The 22658-nt window shown below is 33.2% G+C and overlaps 2 protein-coding genes and 1 long non-coding RNA gene across 11 annotated transcripts; 2 read left to right on the forward strand and 1 right to left on the reverse strand.

Moving 5' to 3' along the window:
- Nucleotides 1-710: 710 nt before the first annotated feature.
- On the reverse strand, nucleotides 711-21044 carry LOC108196493 (uncharacterized). 9 transcript variants are annotated; one of them, XR_001801806.2, is made up of 15 exons: nucleotides 20886-21044; nucleotides 19982-20116; nucleotides 19485-19531; nucleotides 19314-19400; nucleotides 18984-19106; nucleotides 18805-18885; nucleotides 17961-18071; nucleotides 17746-17863; nucleotides 9567-9613; nucleotides 9396-9482; nucleotides 9066-9188; nucleotides 8887-8967; nucleotides 8043-8153; nucleotides 7828-7945; nucleotides 711-1386 (listed from the first exon to the last, which is right to left on the reverse strand). It is a non-coding gene; the product is annotated as an uncharacterized LOC108196493 (long non-coding RNA). The 9 variants fall into 9 exon arrangements; XR_010285551.1 differs by lacking the exon at nucleotides 20886-21044 and adding an exon at nucleotides 20527-20544; XR_010285552.1 differs by lacking the exon at nucleotides 20886-21044 and adding an exon at nucleotides 10064-10194 and having other exon boundaries at nucleotides 19982-20516.
- Nucleotides 5162-7519, forward strand: LOC108196491 (zinc finger CCCH domain-containing protein 65-like). Its single transcript, XM_017363794.2, has 3 exons — nucleotides 5162-5485; nucleotides 6723-6899; nucleotides 7088-7519. The coding sequence occupies exons 1-3, from the start codon at nucleotides 5162-5164 to the stop codon at nucleotides 7325-7327; spliced, it is 741 nt and encodes a 246-aa protein (XP_017219283.1). The 3' UTR covers nucleotides 7328-7519.
- On the forward strand, nucleotides 15050-17406 carry LOC108196492 (zinc finger CCCH domain-containing protein 65-like). The gene is made up of 3 exons (XM_017363795.2): nucleotides 15050-15395; nucleotides 16632-16808; nucleotides 16997-17406. Exons 1-3 carry the CDS (start codon nucleotides 15072-15074, stop codon nucleotides 17234-17236), a joined length of 741 nt encoding a protein of 246 aa, XP_017219284.1. The 5' UTR covers nucleotides 15050-15071; the 3' UTR covers nucleotides 17237-17406.
- Nucleotides 21045-22658: the final 1614 nt, after the last annotated feature.

Here is a 22658-nt window from a genome sequence, read left to right on the forward strand (position 1 = left end):
CTCGTCCTAAACCATTTTAATCTATAAAATATTCACTTTCTCTCTCTTTTCACACCTTTTCATACTTGGCTTATATATAGTTTTATTCAAATATATTAATAGATAAAGCATATTGTTGGAACTTGGAATAGATGTATGTGTATAGTATCCTAAATCACTAGGAGATTATATATTATTATATTGCTCTTAGCAAGTTGGAAAACAATGAGCTGAAACTTGAAATCAGTATGGATTCAGCATAAACGACTCCTTTTTTGCAGAAACTGAAGGTCCAACAATCGACTCAAGTACTATATATCCAAAGCTGTAATGCCACAAATAAATATTTCATCTGAGAATTCTCACGTCTTGGAGATGTTTAGAAATTAGAACTGTCTATCTGAGGTGGCCCTTTTATCCGGGGGAACATCTCCAGAGAACAATGTCATGGACAGAGTGAGAACCGAGAGAGATGCACTCAAAAATAAGAACAATATAGAGTGAACTATGACAGTCCCAATAAAGAGTACGGAGGGGAAACGTGTCCCTCATAATTTTTTTGACATGATTTCACTGTTATAAATTTGATAAAATTATAAAAGTGTCCTTGTCGAATTTGAAGATATATAGATAATTTCTAAAAATTGGCTTGATGCTCCCAGAAAAAAGCATCCTAAATCGTCCCTGATAACAGTCATATGCATAATGCTGAAATTTTGTGAACAGCCATGTACTCAAAAATATGAAAAAGCTAAAAACTTGACTTAAAACAGGCCATAGAATTTAAGATAAATCTCACAATCTTTACCAATGATTTATGTATTTCATACTTGTTAAAACATACTTTGTTCATAATCTTTACGCAAAAATGTAATACACGAGTTACCACTCTCAAGTAGCCTTTTGCTGGAATCAAGCGTGATCTTCTCCAGCAACTTCTTTCACTTCCGGTTTGTTTTCATCGTCATAAATCTCTCCGATCTTTTGGAATTGAGTAACAACGATATTTTCAAGTTGTCTGATTTTTTCTTCAGCAGCAGCAATTTTTTCACGGTGGTGTTCAATGCTTCGAAGGTGTTTGGCTTGCTCTATCAACAACTTAATACTCTTTTTGTACTCTTCAATCTGCTCTACATTCTGATTTACGAGCCCTTTATACCCATTTATTGGATCAACAGACCTGTACTCTGCCTCAAATTCCAAAGACCTAATGAATTCAAGTCTTTTGTCCGGAGTTATGTTTTTCACCATCCTCACAATATTTTTGTGATAGCCATAACGACGACTTACGACTCAATAAGCATAAATTTAAAAAGGCTTCGTCATCTAGGAAGCACACCCTCATCTCACACTCTGCACTGCACTCTTCTCTGGTAAAAAATACAAGCAGCACAACAATTCATAGTTCTGCACACAACTGAGATGAGTGAGTAGAGGACACACTAAACACATTCGAGTTATTTAAGCGATTTCTTGCAATTATCCATGCACATGGACTATATCTAGAGATAATCAGGGAACTGCACTATCAATTGCAGTAAAAAGTTTAAGACTCGTATCATCAGGGATGAACATGAGCGAGAACCGCGGAGGCTAACCCATCCCCGGTTGAGCCAAGAAAATTGATGGATTCTCATGTTTTTATACATGTTTTTGTTCTTAAAAATCAAGATATTTTCTTCTTTTGAGCCCCGGCTAATCTCAAATATCAGTGAAAAGTCATTATTCTAGATTTCAGCCCCGGATCATATTAATTTCTGGTTCCAACGCTGGAGATGAAATACTTATTACGAGATTTCCAATCATCACTATACATACTCCATACAATAGCTTCTTAACACGATTACTTGCAATTCGTATACACACACGGAGAACCAACACCAGAGCCCAGAGCGACAGAGATAAGAGTGAGTGCAGAAAGCAATTAAGACAAACTTTTTTAGTTCGAATTTAGCCAATTTTCCTGTAGTGAACACCGCCCATTAAGAATAGGCGATGAGAAATTCTCTAGGTTTAAAATCATTGATCGATTAAACTTTTTTACATGGATCTATTCTGACTACTTCAAAACTAACGATTACCAAAGCACGGACAAATTTGGAAGGAAAATACACAATGCAAACTAGCTAAAAACAAAAGAATTAGGGAAAATAGATTTTTTTGCCACCCAACTTATTGTGTTTTTAGAAACTTGCCACCCAACTAAATTTTTTTCCTTTTACTCATTAATGATATGTTTGAATTTTTTTAGCCACCAACTTAGCTTCGGATTTGATTACTAGCATTATGATAATTTTTTGTAGCATCCCTTATATATAGTGATAGTATGTAATATTTTGATAATGTGTCGTATGTTTATATCTTTATATATAGCAATGATAATATAAAATGAGCCGATGAAAAATTAAAATCAGGAAAAATCGTAATTAGAATTCTAAAAATTCAATAAATCATGAATATGAAATCAACGACTTCAAACAATTCACCCTCCATGATAAGATAAATTTAGTTATAGAAATCACCAGTTTCTAGTTTTTAGTCTGTGAGTTGTTTCTATTAGAGTAACCCATTTTAACCGGTTATATATATATATATATATATATATATATATATATATATATATATATATATATATATGCCAACATTCCAGAGAGGGACTCCTTATATGGAGTTACACAGTGCGCCACTATAAATCATCAATTTTATTATAAATTCTGTTATAAAATACATATAAAACGTGATTCTAATATAGAATACTATAAAATAAATCTATTTTAAGTAATTTAACACTTAAAATTTGATTAAAAAAAGTATATTTTTGAAACTGATTCTACAACAGAATAATTCTGGATGATTATTATTCTGTTATAGAATCATGTTGAGATATTGCATAATTTTAGATGATCTTTGGAATAAAAAAATTGTATAACTTCGTTTTCGGTTTAATAATCAAAATTTGCAATTATATTTCATAAAAAATATAATAGAATATATATTATGTATATATTTATAATGGTGTGCTACGTAACTCCATATAAGAGGGTATGCTATGGAGTGCTACCCTATATATATATATATATGTATATGTATGTATGTTATATTATATAGAACCTTTGATTTTGCTTAGCCGGTTAAAATGGGTTACCTCAATTATAAGTACTAGCTTTAAACTCGTATAATGCATGAATATTTAATATTTTTATAATTCTTATTATCTTATAGTATATTTTAACCCAGAAAATCACATATGATATCCCTTTTCCATATAGTATTTTTTTTTAAAATAATATTTAATTATTTTTATTTGTCAATCATAAGATTGGGCTTTTTATAATTAATATATAACTTTGGTCTGTTTGTGTTTGAGCTAATTTTCTGATAGATTAGGCTCTGGTGATCTATTTGTTGCGTTTGTTTCTCAAATTTAATTTCATTAATAATTTAGTTCTTTTATAACTTGTTTATGTGATTTGTCAGAATATTAAATGATTTGTTTTAACATCAAAAATTTCTTACGTTGAAGAGTATTAGGCTTCTGGTTTTAGTACAACTTTAAACTATATATATACAATTATATGATTGCTAAGAGTCGATCACGCATCCTGACCGTGATATAACATGGATCGGTTCGGTGCGATTTTTAGATAAAAGCGCATCCAGAAACGAAAACCTCGATTTTTAAAATCAAGAACCTCAACCACAACCAAAACCACGATTCGGTTTCATAATCTCTAATTGGTTACAGTTAAAAAACCGCATTAACTAAAAATGAGAAATTTATTATAAATCAAATAAATAAAACTTAATTTACAAAATATATATTTAAACATAACAGCATCTCTTCAGTGTTTAATAATTAAAGGTTTTATGATACTTGATCAAAGCAAATTTCAATAACCTAACAACATTACTTTCTAAGTTTCTATCACTTATATTTTGCAATGCACATGTGGACTTCTATGTTTTAAAGTTTATTATGTTAAACTAACTCACACATAATAGCTATTAATTTGGTACTTTGAAGTTTGAATCGTGAGAAGGGATGCTATGGATTAGACGGGCCTCCGGTCCAGAATTGGCTAATATTCATCACTCTTGAACCTAAAAAATATGTGTATACATTAATTTCAAAAGCTTTAATATAAATTATATTTAGAATTATTTGTTTTTTTAAAAAAAATCGGTTCGAATCGGTTTTCTTCGGTTCGAATTTAGGCTATAACCTAAAGCACAACCATTAGACTCAATTCGGTTTTTCAATTTTCGATTTCTTTTCAATTTTATAGGGTTCGATTTTTATGAGATTTTACCAATTTCAATTGCATTTTTTTGCTCACCACCGGCTACGATAGCATTCTTCCGTTATCCCTCTTACGCTTATGTACATAAGGATATAGTTACCCACCTTTGATTGTGGAAATGAACCATCAATACTATTTTATGATTTATATAGAACAAAAATTATGTCATTGTAATGTATAAGATTATTTACTATTTCAGATATAAAATATAAATTTAATTATTGTATATTTTTTAAATTATTTAATAATTTGCTTAAAATTAAAATTGATAGACGGTTAATCAAATTATAAAAAAAACCCATTTAGAACGATCTCATCATGATTATAAGATAGAAATCAAATCGAATCATAATGATATATACGATTCAATAACGATATTAGGTAGAAATCAAGGTAAACCCACCAGCGCATTCCGATATATCATACGGGCTTACGTTTCCATTTATAAATATTTTAAACAAACTTTTGGCCCACATACATAAAACATACCCCTTAAAATGATAGTATTTAGAGATACATTATAGGAGCGTTTGAAACAACTCTTTCCTTATATCAAACCACGGGCCCAATGTTACTCACTACCTATATCGAACCTCATGCCCAATGTTACTACCTAAATCTGTCGGTAGGATACATTAGTGGATTAGGATCACAATAAATAGATATCTGTGTAGATATGATATTATATGATATCTTGTGGTTGTTGCAAAATCCAAATTTAAATCTTGCAATTTAATGCTACTATCTACACTTCTCTTTTCTTTTTTTTTAAACTGGCCTAATTGCAAAATTATATTTCACAAGTCTGTGCGCTTAACAAGAGACTGAGCAAGAGGGTTTTTTCTAGAGCTTAGGGTTTACAATTCTCAAGTAGAGGGACAATGGAGGGAAGTAGCTACCAGCCTTTTCAGAGAATCTTGAGGTTTGGGACGATAAATTTTAGTGATTATAAAGATCTTGAAGTGCCAAGTTTCCAAAATGCCGATGCTTTGAGTCAAGAGGTTCACAATTTAGCTCCGAAAGATTCGGTGAATGGAAATGAGAATGTCAAGGTAGGTCCTGTGGTGTCGAAAGATGCGAAGCATAAGAAAGAGAGATACCCTGTAAGGCCCAAGGTGGATGATTGCCTCTATTTTATGAAATATGGTTGGTGCAAGTTCGGATTCAATTGCAGATATAACCACCCATTCAATCAGTTAATCCAGGTATAACTACTTTAACTTGGTTGATCTTTTAAGTGGTGTGTGTTAATCTTTATATTAGAATGAATAAATTTAAAGTTTAGATGTGCAACTGATTCTTTGTTTGATTGAATAATGAATAAAATGGGGATCAGGACTATACTGATTCTTATAAAGTTTTAAAAAAATGTTTCTCCATAAATTTATTCTTTTTCTTGGTACATTGGAACATTCTTGTTGATTTACTAAATCCTAGGATTGTGACTGGTCATAAGTTTCTCTTATCTTGATAGAAATTTGACATCTTTAGTCCTGATTCGTGAATCGCATTTTACCCTGTTGATGATTATTCAGTGCGATTATTAGATTGTGGATCACTTTATTCTAGCGTTGGTGGTTAAATTAGAATTATTATAAAATAGGGAATATTGATTGTATCCTTTCCTCAGGTCCCGTGAAAAACCTTGTCACTACTTATATATTGCTACAAGTGTATTCACTTCACACGGAAAATGAGGCTATGCCTGTCCTTTATGACGACATAAGAGGCCACAAGGCTTATTCACTTGACATGTAGCAAGCTACTCTATGTGAATTAAACAAGAATCTGCCAGATCGAGATCATCCTATTTCTCGTCTATAGCCATGAAAGCATTACTGAGAGAAATTCTGAAGAATAAAACTATCTTTTCTTCTTTTTTTTTTTGCCACAAGAATATAACTATCTTAAAAAACAAGAATATTATAAAAATACCGTCTTATACAACATAACTAAGCTTTTATCACACTCCCTCTAGTAATGTCAAAGAAGTGCAATAGGTAACAGTAAATAAAGACTTTAATTACTAACGGTCTTTGATATGTGCATGCTGAATAAATCGATTCAACACCCAAATCACTAAATAATCAGAATTAAAGGGTCATCTTTCATGTTTTATATTGATGATTTCTTTGTCTGGAGCTTTGGATAAAATACTATCTTCTACAATATAACTAAGCATTTATATTAACAAGTAGGTCTTTCTTTAGTATATCTATCACATTGTTTATTGATACAACATATGACTAGAAATTCCTGATATTGATATTTTTACATCTCGTAAATGTTCACATATGGGATATATGTGTATCAAGCTGTTTGCTTTTTTGAGCTTTTTATATCTACACGAATGACTCTTACTCTCTTAACAGACCAAGTTTCATTCGGATGATACCTTAATACCTTAATTTGAGTTACTATGATATTTCTCCTTTACTGAAGGTTCCTTTAGAATACCATGATGCTCTTATATACACAGCAGCAGAATGGGGCCAGCCTATCGCTGCAGAGCTTCAGCTGCCAATGAAAACTTTATCAGCAGATGCCAAGGCCTACCAGCAGATGCCAAGGCCTATCAGCATATGCCCTCTAAATGATAAAGGCCTGCCTTTAAGGCCTGTAAGTGTTTCCCTAAATACTGTGCTGAAATATTAATTAATGTCTTTTAACATTCCCAAAACTACTTAAGCAGATTATTTTCTACCAGGTTGTTATAGGATGACTGTTTTCTGGTATGGTGTGTCTATTAAGGTGACCCGCATTCATATCTGTATACAAATAACTTCTTTTTATTCTTGATGATTTAGGATATGGAGGTCTGTACATTCTACAGTCGCTGCGGGGTCTGCAAGAAGGGACCAGCATGTAGATTTGACCATCCAGAAACTCTGGCGGTTCCAGCTGATGGATCAGAAGATTCTGCTGGATCAGAAGATTCTGCTGGATCAGAAGAAGCTGGGGTTCCTGCTGCTGGATCCCAAGATGCTCAGGGTCTTCCGGCTCAGTTATCCCAGCTTCCTGACCCGACCACCGAAGATGAAGCCTAATGAAGTCAGTCATTTATGCAGCAGACTGACTTTCTGCTTTAAAATTCTAGTTTATCTGAACACATGTCTTAATATTTCCGTTTACATTCTGCTGTTGTCGCAAACTCTTTAAGGGTTTTTTTCACCGTCGGATAAACATATCCCTCCTGTCTCTCATTTAATAATCGTGTATGCTTGATTTAGTTTCCATTTGACGTATTTTCAATTTTATTCTAGTTCTCAAAAAAGTTCCCCATGTATAGGTGTTCAGTTGTTATTGGTCATTCTCCTATAAACAAAAGTGGACGCTATATGCATGCACATATACTGAGAGATGGGCCTAAATGTCAACTTTTTAAGGTGTGTCCTGAAAATCAAATCTTATTTTTACAGTGTTGAGAGGGGGAGAGATATTAAGGTGTGTCCTAAAAATCAAATTTTACTTCTACAGTGGAGAGAGAGAGAGAGAGAGAGATCCAAAATACATATGATTTAAAACGTTAACATCACCAAACTCATACCTTCATCAAGAGAGTCCACTTGAATTACTTGCGCTTTAATAAAATGACTTCTCAAGTTTAGCCTGTAATCAGCAAACTTGATCTGATGGACAACAAAGCCTCTACCAGTTGCTCGATACTGCAGTTTGTGAGTTACAGTAAATATACAATTTACTCCTAAGAAGTTAAAATGATGAAATATTCTCGACACATATATGACAGCAACAAATACGTACTTTTGCTCCTCCGTGCAGAATGGTACATCAATAATGGGTTCTAGTACCCAGGGAGAATATGTGAAAGAATGAGCAAAGATGAAGCTGCATTGTAATATAGCTGAAAACAGCCTGCAAAAAACAAAATATTTATAACTGACCCACAAACGTTTACACCAGAGAGCATGAATTCGTAATATCAATCTATAGTGTAATGACAAACAAGTTGAACCGTGAATTGTATTCACAGGCTCAAACCCCTACAAGAATGTGATTATTGGATTGAAATTAACATCAGTACTTGCATATGTAACCTTGAGACACCAGATAATATAAATATTTAGGAGGAATATTTCAGCTTGTCCACAATTTTACCTGTTCATAAACTAAAACAACTAGCAAGCATAATACATTCAAAGCCTTCAGATTGGCAAATACATTTAGAAGAGCAACTAAAGTATTTATAAAACAGGTTATTGCTACAGAAAACATGCTCCTTAGCTTAAACAGAATAGCTTCACTTGCAACAAAAAATAACCAACCTATAAATCACTGAATTAGTAATCAGCACAAATCTTCACACAGAATGCTAATTTGAATTGTAAGAATATAAAGCAAACTTACATAATGGACTATGGTTAACTTCACACTAATAATTATACTGAGATGAGCACCTAAAGAGAAATGATAAATCAGTTTTTTTTTCATGACAACGAATCTTATTTTTCGAGGCACCAGAATAAGTATGATTAAAATGAAAGTATATACCAAATATAAATTCACAAAATTAATTCATAAAAAATAGATACCGAGCATTCACGAAATTAATACATAAAAAAATGGATACAGAATGAGCACCACTAACTTTAGAGGATAGGCTAGAACACGTCCCAATGTCACAAAACTAGTCTCTCGGTTGGACATAAACCAGGCCAAAGAGTACACACTGCATTCAGATATAATACACATACATACCAACACAGTAAAGATTAGAGACATGTCATTACAAGGAGGCAAGAGGAAAATTATACAAGGATGCCAGACCCTGTCAAAACATGCTCTCTCACACCAAGAATGGTTGGAGGGCGAATGCCATGATTTCCTCAAAAGTTCATCAAGAAGATTCTTAATTTCATAGCCTCTTCAAGGTAATTGTCCTGTCCATTGCTTTTCACAAAAAAAAAAAGGCGATATATGAGAAAGACCATAAAAACATATTAAAAAATTAAATCAATTTCAAATATAAGTAATGCACATAAAACATATCCACGAGTATAGGTTCCATAGTTCTCACAGAAAAACCATGTAGACTAAATTTCCAAAATATGTGCCTGCAATGAATATTTATGTCAACAAAAAAAGATAAAAACCTACCATCCAGTGGCCTGACCGAGGACTAGGACATCCTTTAAAATTTAGTTGTTCCCATTTATTGGTTTTCAAGTCCAACATCCAGAAGTCCTTCCAAAGAAAATTTCTTAACTTAAAGCTAAAATATAAGTGCAAAAAGAAAGTCACTTCTGTAGTAGGTGGTACACTTTCTACCTTGAAGTGGTTGAAACGCTCTTGATTGGGAGAGGTAAATTTACCACCTATGAACCAACAAACCAGAGTTCTATATCAGTCAACAGGAAAGTGCAAAAACCGGCAAGCCATGAGTCATAAATTGTATATGTCAATTAGCCACAGGCAGATAAATACAATGGTATAGATGCATAGCAAATACATTAGTAAGCATGGGGATACGAAAATTCAGCAACTCCTAAAATATGGATATTCGGCAAATATTAAAAATATGTACTATGTATATATTTCGAGAGTTACATTTATATTTAAACTAAAGAGTCAAATGAATAAGTTCATCATCCTTGATAATTACAACTGCAGTTAAGTGATTAACTACTCAACTAATTACAGAATTATTTATTTAATAAGAATCCCCGGGAACCCTAGAATCCCCAAGAATCGAGTACGCAATGCCTGGATGAGTGAAGAATCACTGCTTCTTATCAAATGTATATGACTGTAAATAGTTGTTTTACCATAAATGGAAAGACATTCTTCCGGGAAACAGCGTGATAAGCACCACGATGTGGTGGGCTGTCACGGCTAGATATTAATTTCCACTCATTCTTGTCAACACGTATTGGTAAAGATCACCGTACACATATGGCTGCAATAACCCCACATCATGTATTCAGTTTCAAACTAGACATGTTCATCAACACTCCTACTATTATATGTTTATTGACATCACTCTCAAACCAGAATTTATTTTTTACATAACTACACGACAACACCAACATTGACACTCATTCCATACAAACAAAAAGTGGAAAATTGATCAAACACATCAGATAAAAAAAAAAGTACTACAAGCTCATTTCCATGCTTAAAACTACTAATTATAAAACAATTGGATTGAGAAGATGGTGCAAGCACATTATCTTCAATGTTAACTTCTTTCTTCTTAGATTCCTCTATTTGTATATTCAACTACTTATTCACAACCACACACACATAGTAAACACATCAACTTCGAGCAAAAACGTGACACACACATATAATTATACAGCGAAATAGTCACAAGATGCTAGCAAATTTGATGATTCATAAAACTGCAAACGCACTAAACACGTCTACTTCAAGCTAAAATCTCCCTCTCTCTCTCCCTCCCCCCCTCTCTCTCTCTCCCGCTGCCTCTCCCTCCCTCCCTCAGTTTACAACAACAATTATAAAAGCACAATATCAGTAAACACACATTGAAAGTCCTCTCTCTCTCCCCCTCTCTCTCCCTCCCTCTATCTCCCTCTCTCTCTCCCCCTTCTCTCTCACACACAGAGTAAAGTAATAATGACAATCTATTAGATGATTGACATTTGACAATTAGAAGAGCAATAGAGAATGAAGAGTGCGTGTACACAAGTGTACCAGTATAGCATCATCGATGTCGTCTCCGGGGAGAGTTTTTACGATTTTCGACAAGAATTTTTCAAATGCGTTTTGGACTACGGTGCGTTTAAACGGGCCGGATCGAATTTATTAAATATACAAATTATGGGAAAAAAACATCAATAAAAGATTTATCTGATTTATTATTAGTAATCAAGCATCAACATAATATCAATCATTAATCAATCATCAATATACTTATATACTTATATAGGGTAGCACTCCATAGCATACCATCTTATATGGAGTTACGTAGCACACCATAATAAATATATACATAATATATATTCTATTATATTTTTTATGGAATATAATTGCAAATTTTGATCATTAAACCGTAAACGAAGTTATACAATTTTTTTATTCCAAAAATCATCTAAAATTATACAATATCTCAACATGATTCTATAACAGAATAATAATCATCCAAAATTATTCTGTTGTAGAATCAGTTTCGAAAATATACTTTTTCATCAAATTTTAAGTGTTAAATGACTTGAAATAGATATATGTTATGGTATTCTATATTAGAATCACGTTCTATATGTATTCAATAATAGAATTTATAATAAAATTGATGATTTAGAATGGCGCACTATGTAACTCCCTGGAATGTTGGCCAGTATACTTATACAAAAGAGAAACGAAAGGCGTTTAGGTGGCGCCTAACTCTATTCTATTTTCCAGCAATTTTAAAATATAAATTTCAGTATTAGAAGAAAATTTAAAAATTACCTTTTCCAGTCTCGAAATTATTGGAAGAAGAAAGTTCCAAAATTACCTTTTTTAGTATTGGACATAAGAGTGCGTGCAGAAAGCAATTAAGACAAACTTTTTTAGTTCGAATTTAGCCAATTTTCCTGTAGTGAACACCGCCCATTAAGAATAGGCGATGAGAAATTCTCTAGGTTTAAAATCATTGATCGATTAAACTTTTTTACATGGATCTATTCTGACTACTTCAAAACTAACGATTACCAAAGCGCGGACAAATTTGGAAGGAAAATACACAATGCAAACTAGCTAAAAACAAAAGAATTAGGGAAAATAGATTTTTTTGCCACTCAACTTATTGTGTTTTTAGAAACTTGCCACCCAACTAAATTTTTTTTCCTTTTACTCATTAATGTTATGTTTGAATTTTTTTAGCCACCAACTTAGGTTCGGATTTGATTACTAGCATTATGACAATTTTTTGTAGCATCACTTATACATAGTGATAGTATGTAATATTTTGATGATGTGTCGTATGTTTATATCTTTATATATAGCAATGATAATATGAAATGAGCCGATGAAAAATTAAAATCAGGAAAAATCGTAATTAGAATTCTAAAAATTCAATAAATCATGAATATGAAATCAACGACTTCAAACAATTCACCCTCCATGATAAGATAAATTTAGTTATAGAAATCACCAGTTTCTAGTTTTTAGTCTGTGAGTTGTTTCTATTAGAGCAACCCATTTTAACCGGTTATATATCTATATATATATATATATATATATATATATATATATATAGGCCAACATTTCAGAGAGGGACTCCTTATATGGAGTTACATAGTGCGCCACTATAAATCATCAATTTTATTATAATTTCTGTTATAAAATACATATAAAACGTGATTCTAATATAGAATACTATAAAATAAATCTATTTTAAGTAATTTAACACTTAAAATTTGATTAAAAAAAGTATATTTTCGAAACTGATTCTACAACAGAATAATTCTGGATGATTATTATTCTGTTATAGAATCATGTTGAGATATTGCATAATTTTAGATGATCTTTGGAATAAAAAAATTGTATAACTTCGTTTTCGGTTTAATAATCAAAATTTGCAATTATATTTCATAAAAAATATAATAGAATATATATTATGTATATATTTATAATGATGTGCTACGTAACTCCATATAAGAGGGTATGCTATGGAGTGCTACCCTATATATAAATATATATATATATATATATGTATGCATGTATGTATATGTATATGTATGTATGTTATATTATATAGAACCTTTGATTTTGCTTAGCCGGTTAAAATGGGTTACCTCAATTATAAGTACTAGCTTTAAACTCGTATAATGCATGAATATTTAATATTTTTATAATTCTTATTATCTTATAGTATATTTTAACCCAGAAAATCACATATGATATCCCTTTTCCATATAGTATTTTTTTTTAAAATAATATTTAATTATTTTTATTTGTCAATCATAAGATTGGGCTTTTTATAATTAATATATAACTTTGGTCTGTTTGTGTTTGAGCTAATTTTCTGATAGATTAGGCTCTGGTGATCTATTTGTTGCGTTTGTTTCTCAAATTTAATTTCATTAATAATTTAGTTCTTTTATAACTTGTTTATGTGATTTGTCAGAATATTAAATGATTTGTTTTAACATAAAAAATTTCTTACGTTGAAGAGTATTAGGCTTCTGGTTTTAGTACAACTTTAAACTATATATATACAATTATATGATTGCTAAGAGTCGATCACGCATCCTGACCGTGATATAACATGGATCGGTTCGGTGCGATTTTTAGATAAAAGCGCATCCAGAACCGAAAACCTCGATTTTTAAAATCAAGAACCTCAACCACAACCAAAACCACGATTCGGTTTCATAATCTCTATTTGGTTACAGTTAAAAAACCGCATTAACTAAAAATGAGAAATTTATTATAAATCAAATAAATAAAACTTAATTTACAAAATATATATTTAAACATAACAGCATCTCTTCAGTGTTTAATAATTAAGGTTTTATGATACTTGATCAAAGCAAATTTCAATAACCTAACAACATTACTTTCTAAGTTTCTATCACTTATATTTTGCAATGCACATGTGGACTTCTATGTTTTAAAGTTTATTATGTTAAACTAACTCACACATAATAGCTATTAATTTGGTACTTCGAAGTTTGAATCGTGAGAAGGGAGGCTATGGATTAGACGGGCCTCCGGTCCAGAATTGGCTAATATTCATCACTCTTGAACCTAAAAAATATGTGTATACATTAATTTCAAAAGCTTTAATATAAATTATATTTAGAATTATTTGTTTTTTTAAAAAAATCGGTTCGAATCGGTTTTCTTCGGTTCGAATTTAGGCTATAACCTAAAGCACAACCATTAGACTCAATTCGGTTTTTCAATTTTCGATTTCTTTTCAATTTTATAGGGTTCGATTTTTATGAGATTTTACCAATTTCAATTGCATTTTTTTGCTCACCACCGGCTACGATAGCATTCTTCCGTTATCCCTCTTACGCTTATGTACATAAGGATATAGTTACCCACCTTTGATTGTGGAAATGAACCATCAATACTATTTTATGATTTATATAGAACAAAAATTATGTCATTGTAATGTATAAGATTATTTACTATTTCAGATATAAAATATAAATTTAATTATTGTATATTTTTTAAATTATTTAATAATTTGCTTAAAATTAAAATTGATAGACGGTTAATCAAATTATAAAAAAAACCCATTTAGAACGATCTCATCATGATTATAAGATAGAAATCAAATCGAATCATAATGATATATACGATTCAATAACGATATTAGGTAGAAATCAAGGTAAACCCACCAGCGCATTCCGATATATCATACGGGCTTACGTTTCCATTTATAAATATTTTAAACAAACTTTTGGCCCACATACATAAAACATACCCCTTAAAATGGTAGTATTTAGAGATACATTATAGGAGCGTTTGAAACAACTCTTTCCTTATATCAAACCACGGGCCCAATGTTACTCACTACCTATATCGAACCTCATGTCCAATGTTACTACCTAAATCTGTCGGTAGGATACATTAGTGGATTAGGATCACAATAAATAGATATCTGTGTAGATATGATATTATATGATATCTTGTGGTTGTTGCAAAATCCAAATTTAAATCTTGCAATTTAATGCTACTATCTACACTTCTCTTTTCTTTTTTTTTAAACTGGCCTAATTGCAAAATTATATTTCACAAGTCTGTGCGCTTAACAAGCGACTGAGCAAAAGGGTTTTTTCTAGAGCTTAGGGTTTACAATTCTCAAGTAGAGGGACAATGGAGGGAAGTAGCTACCAGCCTTTTCAGAGAATCTTGAGGTTTGGGACGATAAATTTTAGTGATTATAAAGATCTTGAAGTGCCAAGTTTCCAAAATGCCGATGCTTTGAGTCAAGAGGTTCACAATTTAGCTCCGAAAGATTCGGTGAATGGAAATGAGAATGTCAAGGTAGGTCCTGTGGTGTCGAAAGATGCGAAGCATAAGAAAGAGAGATACCCTGTAAGGCCCAAGGTGGATGATTGCCTCTATTTTATGAAATATGGTTGGTGCAAGTTCGGATTCAATTGCAGATATAACCACCCATTCAATCAGTTAATCCAGGTATAACTACTTTAACTTGGTTGATCTTTTAAGTGGTGTGTGTTAATCTTTATATTAGAATGAATAAATTTAAAGTTTAGATGTGCGACTGATTCTTTGTTTGATTGAATAATGAATAAAATGGGGATCAGGACTATACTGATTCTTATAAAGTTTTAAAAAAATGTTTCTCCATAAATTTATTCTTTTTCTTGGTACATTGGAACATTCTTGTTGATTTACTAAATCCTAGGATTGTGACTGGTCATAAGTTTCTCTTATCTTGATAGAAATTTGACATCTTTAGTCCTGATTCGTGAATCGCATTTTACCCTGTTGATGATTATTCAGTGCGATTATTAGATTGTGGATCACTTTATTCTAGCGTTGGTGGTTAAATTAGAATTATTATAAAATAGGGAATATTGATTGTATCCTTTCCTCAGGTCCCGTGAAAAACCTTGTCACTACTTATATATTGCTACAAGTGTATTCACTTCACACGGAAAATGAGGCTATGCCTGTCCTTTATGACGACATAAGAGGCCACAAGGCTTATTCACTTGACATGTAGCAAGCTACTCTATGTGAATTAAACAAGAATCTGCCAGATCGAGATCATCCTATTTCTCGTCTATAGCCATGAAAGCATTACTGAGAGAAATTCTGAAGAATAAAACTATCTTTTCTTCTTTTTTTTTTGCCACAAGAATATAACTATCTTAAAAAACAAGAATATTATAAAAATACCGTCTTATACAACATAACTAAGCTTTTATCACACTCCCTCTAGTAATGTCAAAGAAGTGCAATAGGTAACAGTAAAGAAAGACTTTAATTACTAACGGTCTTTGATATGTGCATGCTGAATAAATCGATTCAACACCCAAATCACTAAATAATCAGAATTAAAGGGTCATCTTTCATGTTTTATATTGATGATTTCTTTGTCTGGAGCTTTGGATAAAATACTATCTTCTACAATATAACTAAGCATTTATATTAACAAGTAGGTCTTTCTTTAGTATATCTATCACATTGTTTATTGATACAACATATGACTAGAAATTCCTGATATTGATATTTTTACATCTCGTAAATGTTCACATATGGGATATATGTATATCAAGCTGTTTGCTTTTTTGAGCTTTTTATATCTACACGAATGACTCTTACTCTCTTAACAGACCAAGTTTCATTCGGATGATACCTTAATACCTTAATTTGAGTTACTATGATATTTCTCCTTTACTGAAGGTTCCTTTAGAATACCATGATGCTCTTATATACACAGCAGCAGAATGGGGCCAGCCTATCGCTGCAGAGCTTCAGCTGCCAATGAAAACTTTATCAGCAGATGCCAAGGCCTACCAGCAGATGCCAAGGCCTATCAGCATATGCCCTCTAAATGATAAAGGCCTGCCTTTAAGGCCTGTAAGTGTTTCCCTAAATACTGTGCTGAAATATTAATTAATGTCTTTTAACATTCCCAAAACTACTTAAGCAGATTATTTTCTACCAGGTTGTTATAGGATGACTGTTTTCTGGTATGGTGTGTCTATTAAGGTGACCCGCATTCATATCTGTATACAAATAACTTCTTTTTATTCTTGATGATTTAGGATATGGAGGTCTGTACATTCTACAGTCGCTGCGGGGTCTGCAAGAAGGGACCAGCATGTAGATTTGACCATCCAGAAACTCTGGCGGTTCCAGCTGATGGATCAGAAGATTCTGCTGGATCAGAAGATTCTGCTGGATCAGAAGAAGCTGGGGTTCCTGCTGCTGGATCCCAAGATGCTCAGGGTCTTCCGGCTCAGTTATCCCAGCTTCCTGACCCGACCACCGAAGATGAAGCCTAATGAAGTCAGTCATTTATGCAGCAGACTGACTTTCTGCTTTAAAATTCTAGTTTATCTGAACACATGTCTTAATATTTCCGTTTACATTCTGCTGTTGTCGCAAACTCTTTAAGGGTTTTTTTCACCGTCGGATAAACATATCCCTCCTGTCTCTCGTTTAATAATCGTGTATGCTTGATTTAGTTTCCATTTGACGTATTTTCAATTTTATTCTAGTTCTCAAAAAAGTTCCCCATGTATAGGTGTTCAGTTGTTATTGGTCATTCTCCTATAAACAAAAGTGGACGCTATATGCATGCACATATACTGAGAGATGGGCCTAAATGTCAACTTTTTAAGGTGTGTCCTGAAAATCAAATCTTATTTTTACAGTGTTGAGAGGGGGAGAGAGATATTAAGGTGTGTCCTAAAAATCAAATTTTACTTCTACAGTGGAGAGAGAGAGAGAGAGAGAGATCCAAAATACATATGATTTAAAAATTCCTTCGTTAACATCACCAAACTCATACCTTCATCAAGAGAGTCCACTTGAATTACTTGCGCTTTAATAAAATGACTTCTCAAGTTTAGCCTGTAATCAGCAAACTTGATCTGATGGACAACAAAGCCTCTACCAGTTGCTCGATACTGCAGTTTGTGAGTTACAGTAAATATACAATTTACTCCTAAGAAGTTAAAATGATGAAATATTCTCGACACATATATGACAGCAACAAATACGTACTTTTGCTCCTCCGTGCAGAATGGTACATCAATAATGGGTTCTAGTACCCAGGGAGAATATGTGAAAGAATGAGCAAAGATGAAGCTGCATTGTAATATAGCTGAAAACAGCCTGCAAAAAACAAAATATTTATAACTGACCCACAAACGTTTACACCAGAGAGCATGAATTCGTAATATCAATCTATAGTGTAATGACAAACAAGTTGAACCGTGAATTGTATTCACAGGCTCAAACCCCTACAAGAATGTGATTATTGGATTGAAATTAACATCAGTACTTGCATATGTAACCTTGAGACACCAGATAATATAAATATTTAGGAGGAATATTTCAGCTTGTCCACAATTTTACCTGTTCATAAACTAAAACAACTAGCAAGCATAATACATTCAAAGCCTTCAGATTGGCAAATACATTTAGAAGAGCAACTAAAGTATTTATAAAACAGGTTATTGCTACAGAAAACATGCTCCTTAGCTTAAACAGAATAGCTTCACTTGCAACAAAAAATAACCAACCTATAAATCACTGAATTAGTAATCAGCACAAATCTTCACACAGAATGCTAATTTGAATTGTAAGAATATAAAGCAAACTTACATAATGGACTATGGTTAACTTCACACTAATAATTATACTGAGATGAGCACCTAAAGAGAAATGATAAATCAGTTTTTTTTTCATGACAACGAATCTTATTTTTCGAGGCACCAGAATAAGTATGATTAAAATGAAAGTATATACCAAATATAAATTCACAAAATTAATTCATAAAAAATAGATACCGAGCATTCACGAAATTAATACATAAAAAAATGGATACAGAATGAGCACCACTAACTTTAGAGGATAGGCTAGAACACGTCCCAATGTCACAAAACTAGTCTCTCGGTTGGACATAAACCAGGCCAAAGAGTACACACTGCATTCAGATATAATACACATACATACCAACACAGTAAAGATTAGAGACATGTCATTACAAGGAGGCAAGAGGAAAATTATACAAGGATGCCAGACCCTGTCAAAACATGCTCTCTCACACCAAGAATGGTTGGAGGGCGAATGCCATGATTTCCTCAAAAGTTCATCAAGAAGATTCTTAATTTCATAGCCTCTTCAAGGTAATTGTCCTGTCCATTGCTTTTCACAAAAAAAAAAAGGCGATATATGAGAAAGACCATAAAAACATATTAAAAAATTAAATCAATTTCAAATATAAGTAATGCACATAAAACATATCCACGAGTATAGGTTCCATAGTTCTCACAGAAAAACCATGTAGACTAAATTTCCAAAATATGTGCCTGCAATGAATATTTATGTCAACAAAAAAAGATAAAAACCTACCATCCAGTGGCCTGACCGAGGACTAGGACATCCTTTAAAATTTAGTTGTTCCCATTTATTGGTTTTCAAGTCCAACATCCAGAAGTCCTTCCAAAGAAAATTTCTTAACTTAAAGCTAAAATATAAGTGCAAAAAGAAAGTCACTTCTGTAGTAGGTGGTACACTTTCTACCTTGAAGTGGTTGAAACGCTCTTGATTGGGAGAGGTAAATTTACCACCTATGAACCAACAAACCAGAGTTCTATATCAGTCAACAGGAAAGTGCAAAAACCGGCAAGCCATGAGTCATAAATTGTATATGTCAATTAGCCACAGGCAGATAAATACAATGGTATAGATGCATAGCAAATACATTAGTAAGCATGGGGATACGAAAATTCAGCAACTCCTAAAATATGGATATTCGGCAAATATTAAAAATATGTACTATGTATATATTTCGAGAGTTACATTTATATTTAAACTAAAGAGTCAAATAAATAAGTTCATCATCCTTGATAATTACAACTGCAGTTAAGTGATTAACTACTCAACTAATTACAGAATTATTTATTTAATAAGAATCCCCGGGAACCCTAGAATCCCCAAGAATCGAGTACGCAATGCCTGGATGAGTGAAGAATCACTGCTTCTTATCAAATGTATATGACTGTAAATAGTTGTTTTACCATAAATGGAAAGACATTCTTCCGGGAAACAGCGTGATAAGCACCGCGATGTGGTGGACTGTCACGGCTGGATATTAATTTCCACTCATTCTTGTCAACATCGTATCGGTAAAAATCACCGTACAACACATATGGCTGCAATAACCCCACATCATGTAATCAGTTTCAATCTAGACATGTTCATCAACACTCCTACTATTATATGTATATTGACATCACTCTCAAACCAGAATTCATTTTTTGCATAACTACACGACAACACCAACATTGACACTCATTCCATACAAACAAAAAGTGGAAAATTGATCAAACACGTCAGATAAAAGAAAGTACAAGCTCAATTCCAAGCTTAAATCTACTAATTATAAAACAATTGGATTGAGAAGATGGTGCAAGCACATTATCTTCAACGTTAACTTCTTTCTTCTTAGATTCCTCTATTTGTATATTCAACTACTTATTCACAACCACAAACACACAGTAACCACATCAACTTCAAGCAAAAACGTGACACACACATATAATTTACACATCGAAATAGTCACCAGATGCTAGCAAATTTGATGATTCATAAAATTGCACACACAGTAAACACGTCTACTTCAAGCTAAAATCTCCCTCTCTCTCCCTCTCTCTCTCCCTCCCCCCTCTCCCTCTCTCCCGCTGCCTCTCCCTCCCTCCCTCCCTCAGTTTACAACAACACTTGCAAAAGCACATTATCAGTAAACACACATTGAAAGTCCTCTCTCTCCCTCTCCCCCTCTCTCTCTCCCTCCCTCTATCTCTCTCTCTCCCCCTTCTCTCTCACACACAGAGTAAAGTAATAATGACAAGCTATTAGATGATTGACATTTGACAATTAGAAGAGCAATAGAGAATGAAGAGTGCGTGTGCATAAGTGTACCAGTATAGCATCATCGATGTCGTCTCCGGGGAGAGTTTTTACGATTTTCGACAAGATTTTTTCAAATGTGTTTTGGACTACGGTGCGTTTAAACGGGCCGGATCGAATTTATTAAATATACAAATTATGGAAAAAAAAAATTGTAATGGAAAGAGATAGAATTTCTATTAACTGGTAAGAGAATTACAGAGAGAGAGTTGAGGAAGAACAGAAAATGGAGACTAGAACTGATTTAACAAAACGCTAACTACTACTTCCACCATCTTCCACTTTATAACCACATTTCCCGCCTAAAGTACTAACTAATTCCCTAACAAGTCCTCCCCCTTAACAACAAGCTTGTCCTCAAGCTTGAAATTCTGGAAATTGGTTGGAAATAAAATTGCAGTCCTCCCAAGAAGCCTCAGCTACACTTAAGTCCTTCCATTTAATCAGCCACTGCACCACAGTCTTGTCTCCTCTCAGCACTTGTCTTCTCTGCAGAATGTTCTCTGGAAATAACACCATCACCTCCTCTTCATCATATTCTGGTAAAGTTCCAGCCACAATAGGAGCTTGTCCCACATGTTTTTTTAACAAGGACACATGGAATACAGGATGAATTTTGCAGTGATCTGGAAGCCTCAATTTATAAGCAACCTCTCCAACTTTTTCCTCCACCTGAAATGGTCCAAAGAACCTAGCAGACAATTTTAATGAACTCCTATCAGCCACAGATTTCTGCCTGTATGGCTGTAATTTCAAATAAACCCACTCTCCTTTCTGGAACTGTCTCTCAGTTCTCTTCTGGTCTGCATAGTACTTCATTCTCTGCTGAGCTTTAATTAAATTCTCTTTGAGTTGTTTTAACACTTGCTCCCTCTGAACCAGCAATTCTCAGCAACTGGAATTATCATATCTTGCAGATTTCCTAGACTGAATGTGATTGGTTTAGTCCCATATAATGCTTCATAAGGAGTCAGGCCCAGGCTGGTATGAAATGAAGTATTGTACCAATACTCAGCCATCCCTAACCATTTCTTCCAAGTACATGGTCTGTCTCCAGCAAAGCACCTCAAATATGCCTCCAAACACTGGTTTAACCTTTCAGTTTGTCCATCACTCTGGGGGTGATAAGCTGAAGTAAAGTTTAATTGCACTCCCAATTTTTCAAACACAGAAGATCAAAATTTACTAGTGAAAATCTTGTCTCTGTCACTCACTATTGTGGTTGGTAACCCATGCAATCTGAAAACTTGATCCAGAAAAATGTTGGCAATCTCTTCTGCATTAAAAGGATGACTCAAGGCAATGAAATGTCCATATTTGGACAGCCTATCTACCACAACCAGTACTGCATTTGCACCCTCAGAATCTGGTAATTTTTCAACAAAATCCATAGAAATATCTTTCCATACAGCTGTTGGTATAGGTAAAGGTTGCAGCAATCCTGGATATGAATTGTGCTCAGATTTATATTTCTGGCATACTTCACAGGTTCTAATCCACTCAACTACATCTTGTTTCATTCCTGGCCAATAGAATACTGTCTTAATTCTCTGCAAGCAAGCATTCTGTCCTGAATGTCCCCCTAAAGATGAATTGTGTAAAGCTGATATCACTTGTTTCCTGACTTCTCCTGAACTTCCCAAATATATTTTGTTTCCTTTCTTAAGAATGCCTTGCACAATTTGAAACTCTTTGTTGCTTTCAGAATCCAACAATAACTGAGAAATAATGCCTTGACAGGTTTCATCTCCCTCATAGCTGTTCAAGACCTGTTGTAACCACACA

The sequence above is a fragment of the Daucus carota genome, chromosome 7, assembly GCF_001625215.2.
Source record: "Daucus carota subsp. sativus chromosome 7, DH1 v3.0, whole genome shotgun sequence".
NCBI classification, from domain to species: Eukaryota; Viridiplantae; Streptophyta; class Magnoliopsida; order Apiales; family Apiaceae; genus Daucus; species Daucus carota.

What these genes read in the sequence shown, in the direction of transcription:
- LOC108196491 (XM_017363794.2), top strand. Translation starts at nt 5,162, where the DNA reads ATGGAGGGAAGTAGCTACCAGCCTTTTCAGAGAATCTTGAGGTTTGGG. An exon ending in CATTCAATCAGTTAATCCAG is followed by an intron (nt 5,486 to 6,722) that starts GTATAACTACTT and finishes CCTTTACTGAAG; the next exon opens with GTTCCTTTAGAATACCATGA. An exon ending in AAGGCCTGCCTTTAAGGCCT is followed by an intron (nt 6,900 to 7,087) that starts GTAAGTGTTTCC and finishes TTGATGATTTAG; the next exon opens with GATATGGAGGTCTGTACATT.
- LOC108196492 (XM_017363795.2), top strand. Translation starts at nt 15,072, where the DNA reads ATGGAGGGAAGTAGCTACCAGCCTTTTCAGAGAATCTTGAGGTTTGGG. An exon ending in CATTCAATCAGTTAATCCAG is followed by an intron (nt 15,396 to 16,631) that starts GTATAACTACTT and finishes CCTTTACTGAAG; the next exon opens with GTTCCTTTAGAATACCATGA. An exon ending in AAGGCCTGCCTTTAAGGCCT is followed by an intron (nt 16,809 to 16,996) that starts GTAAGTGTTTCC and finishes TTGATGATTTAG; the next exon opens with GATATGGAGGTCTGTACATT.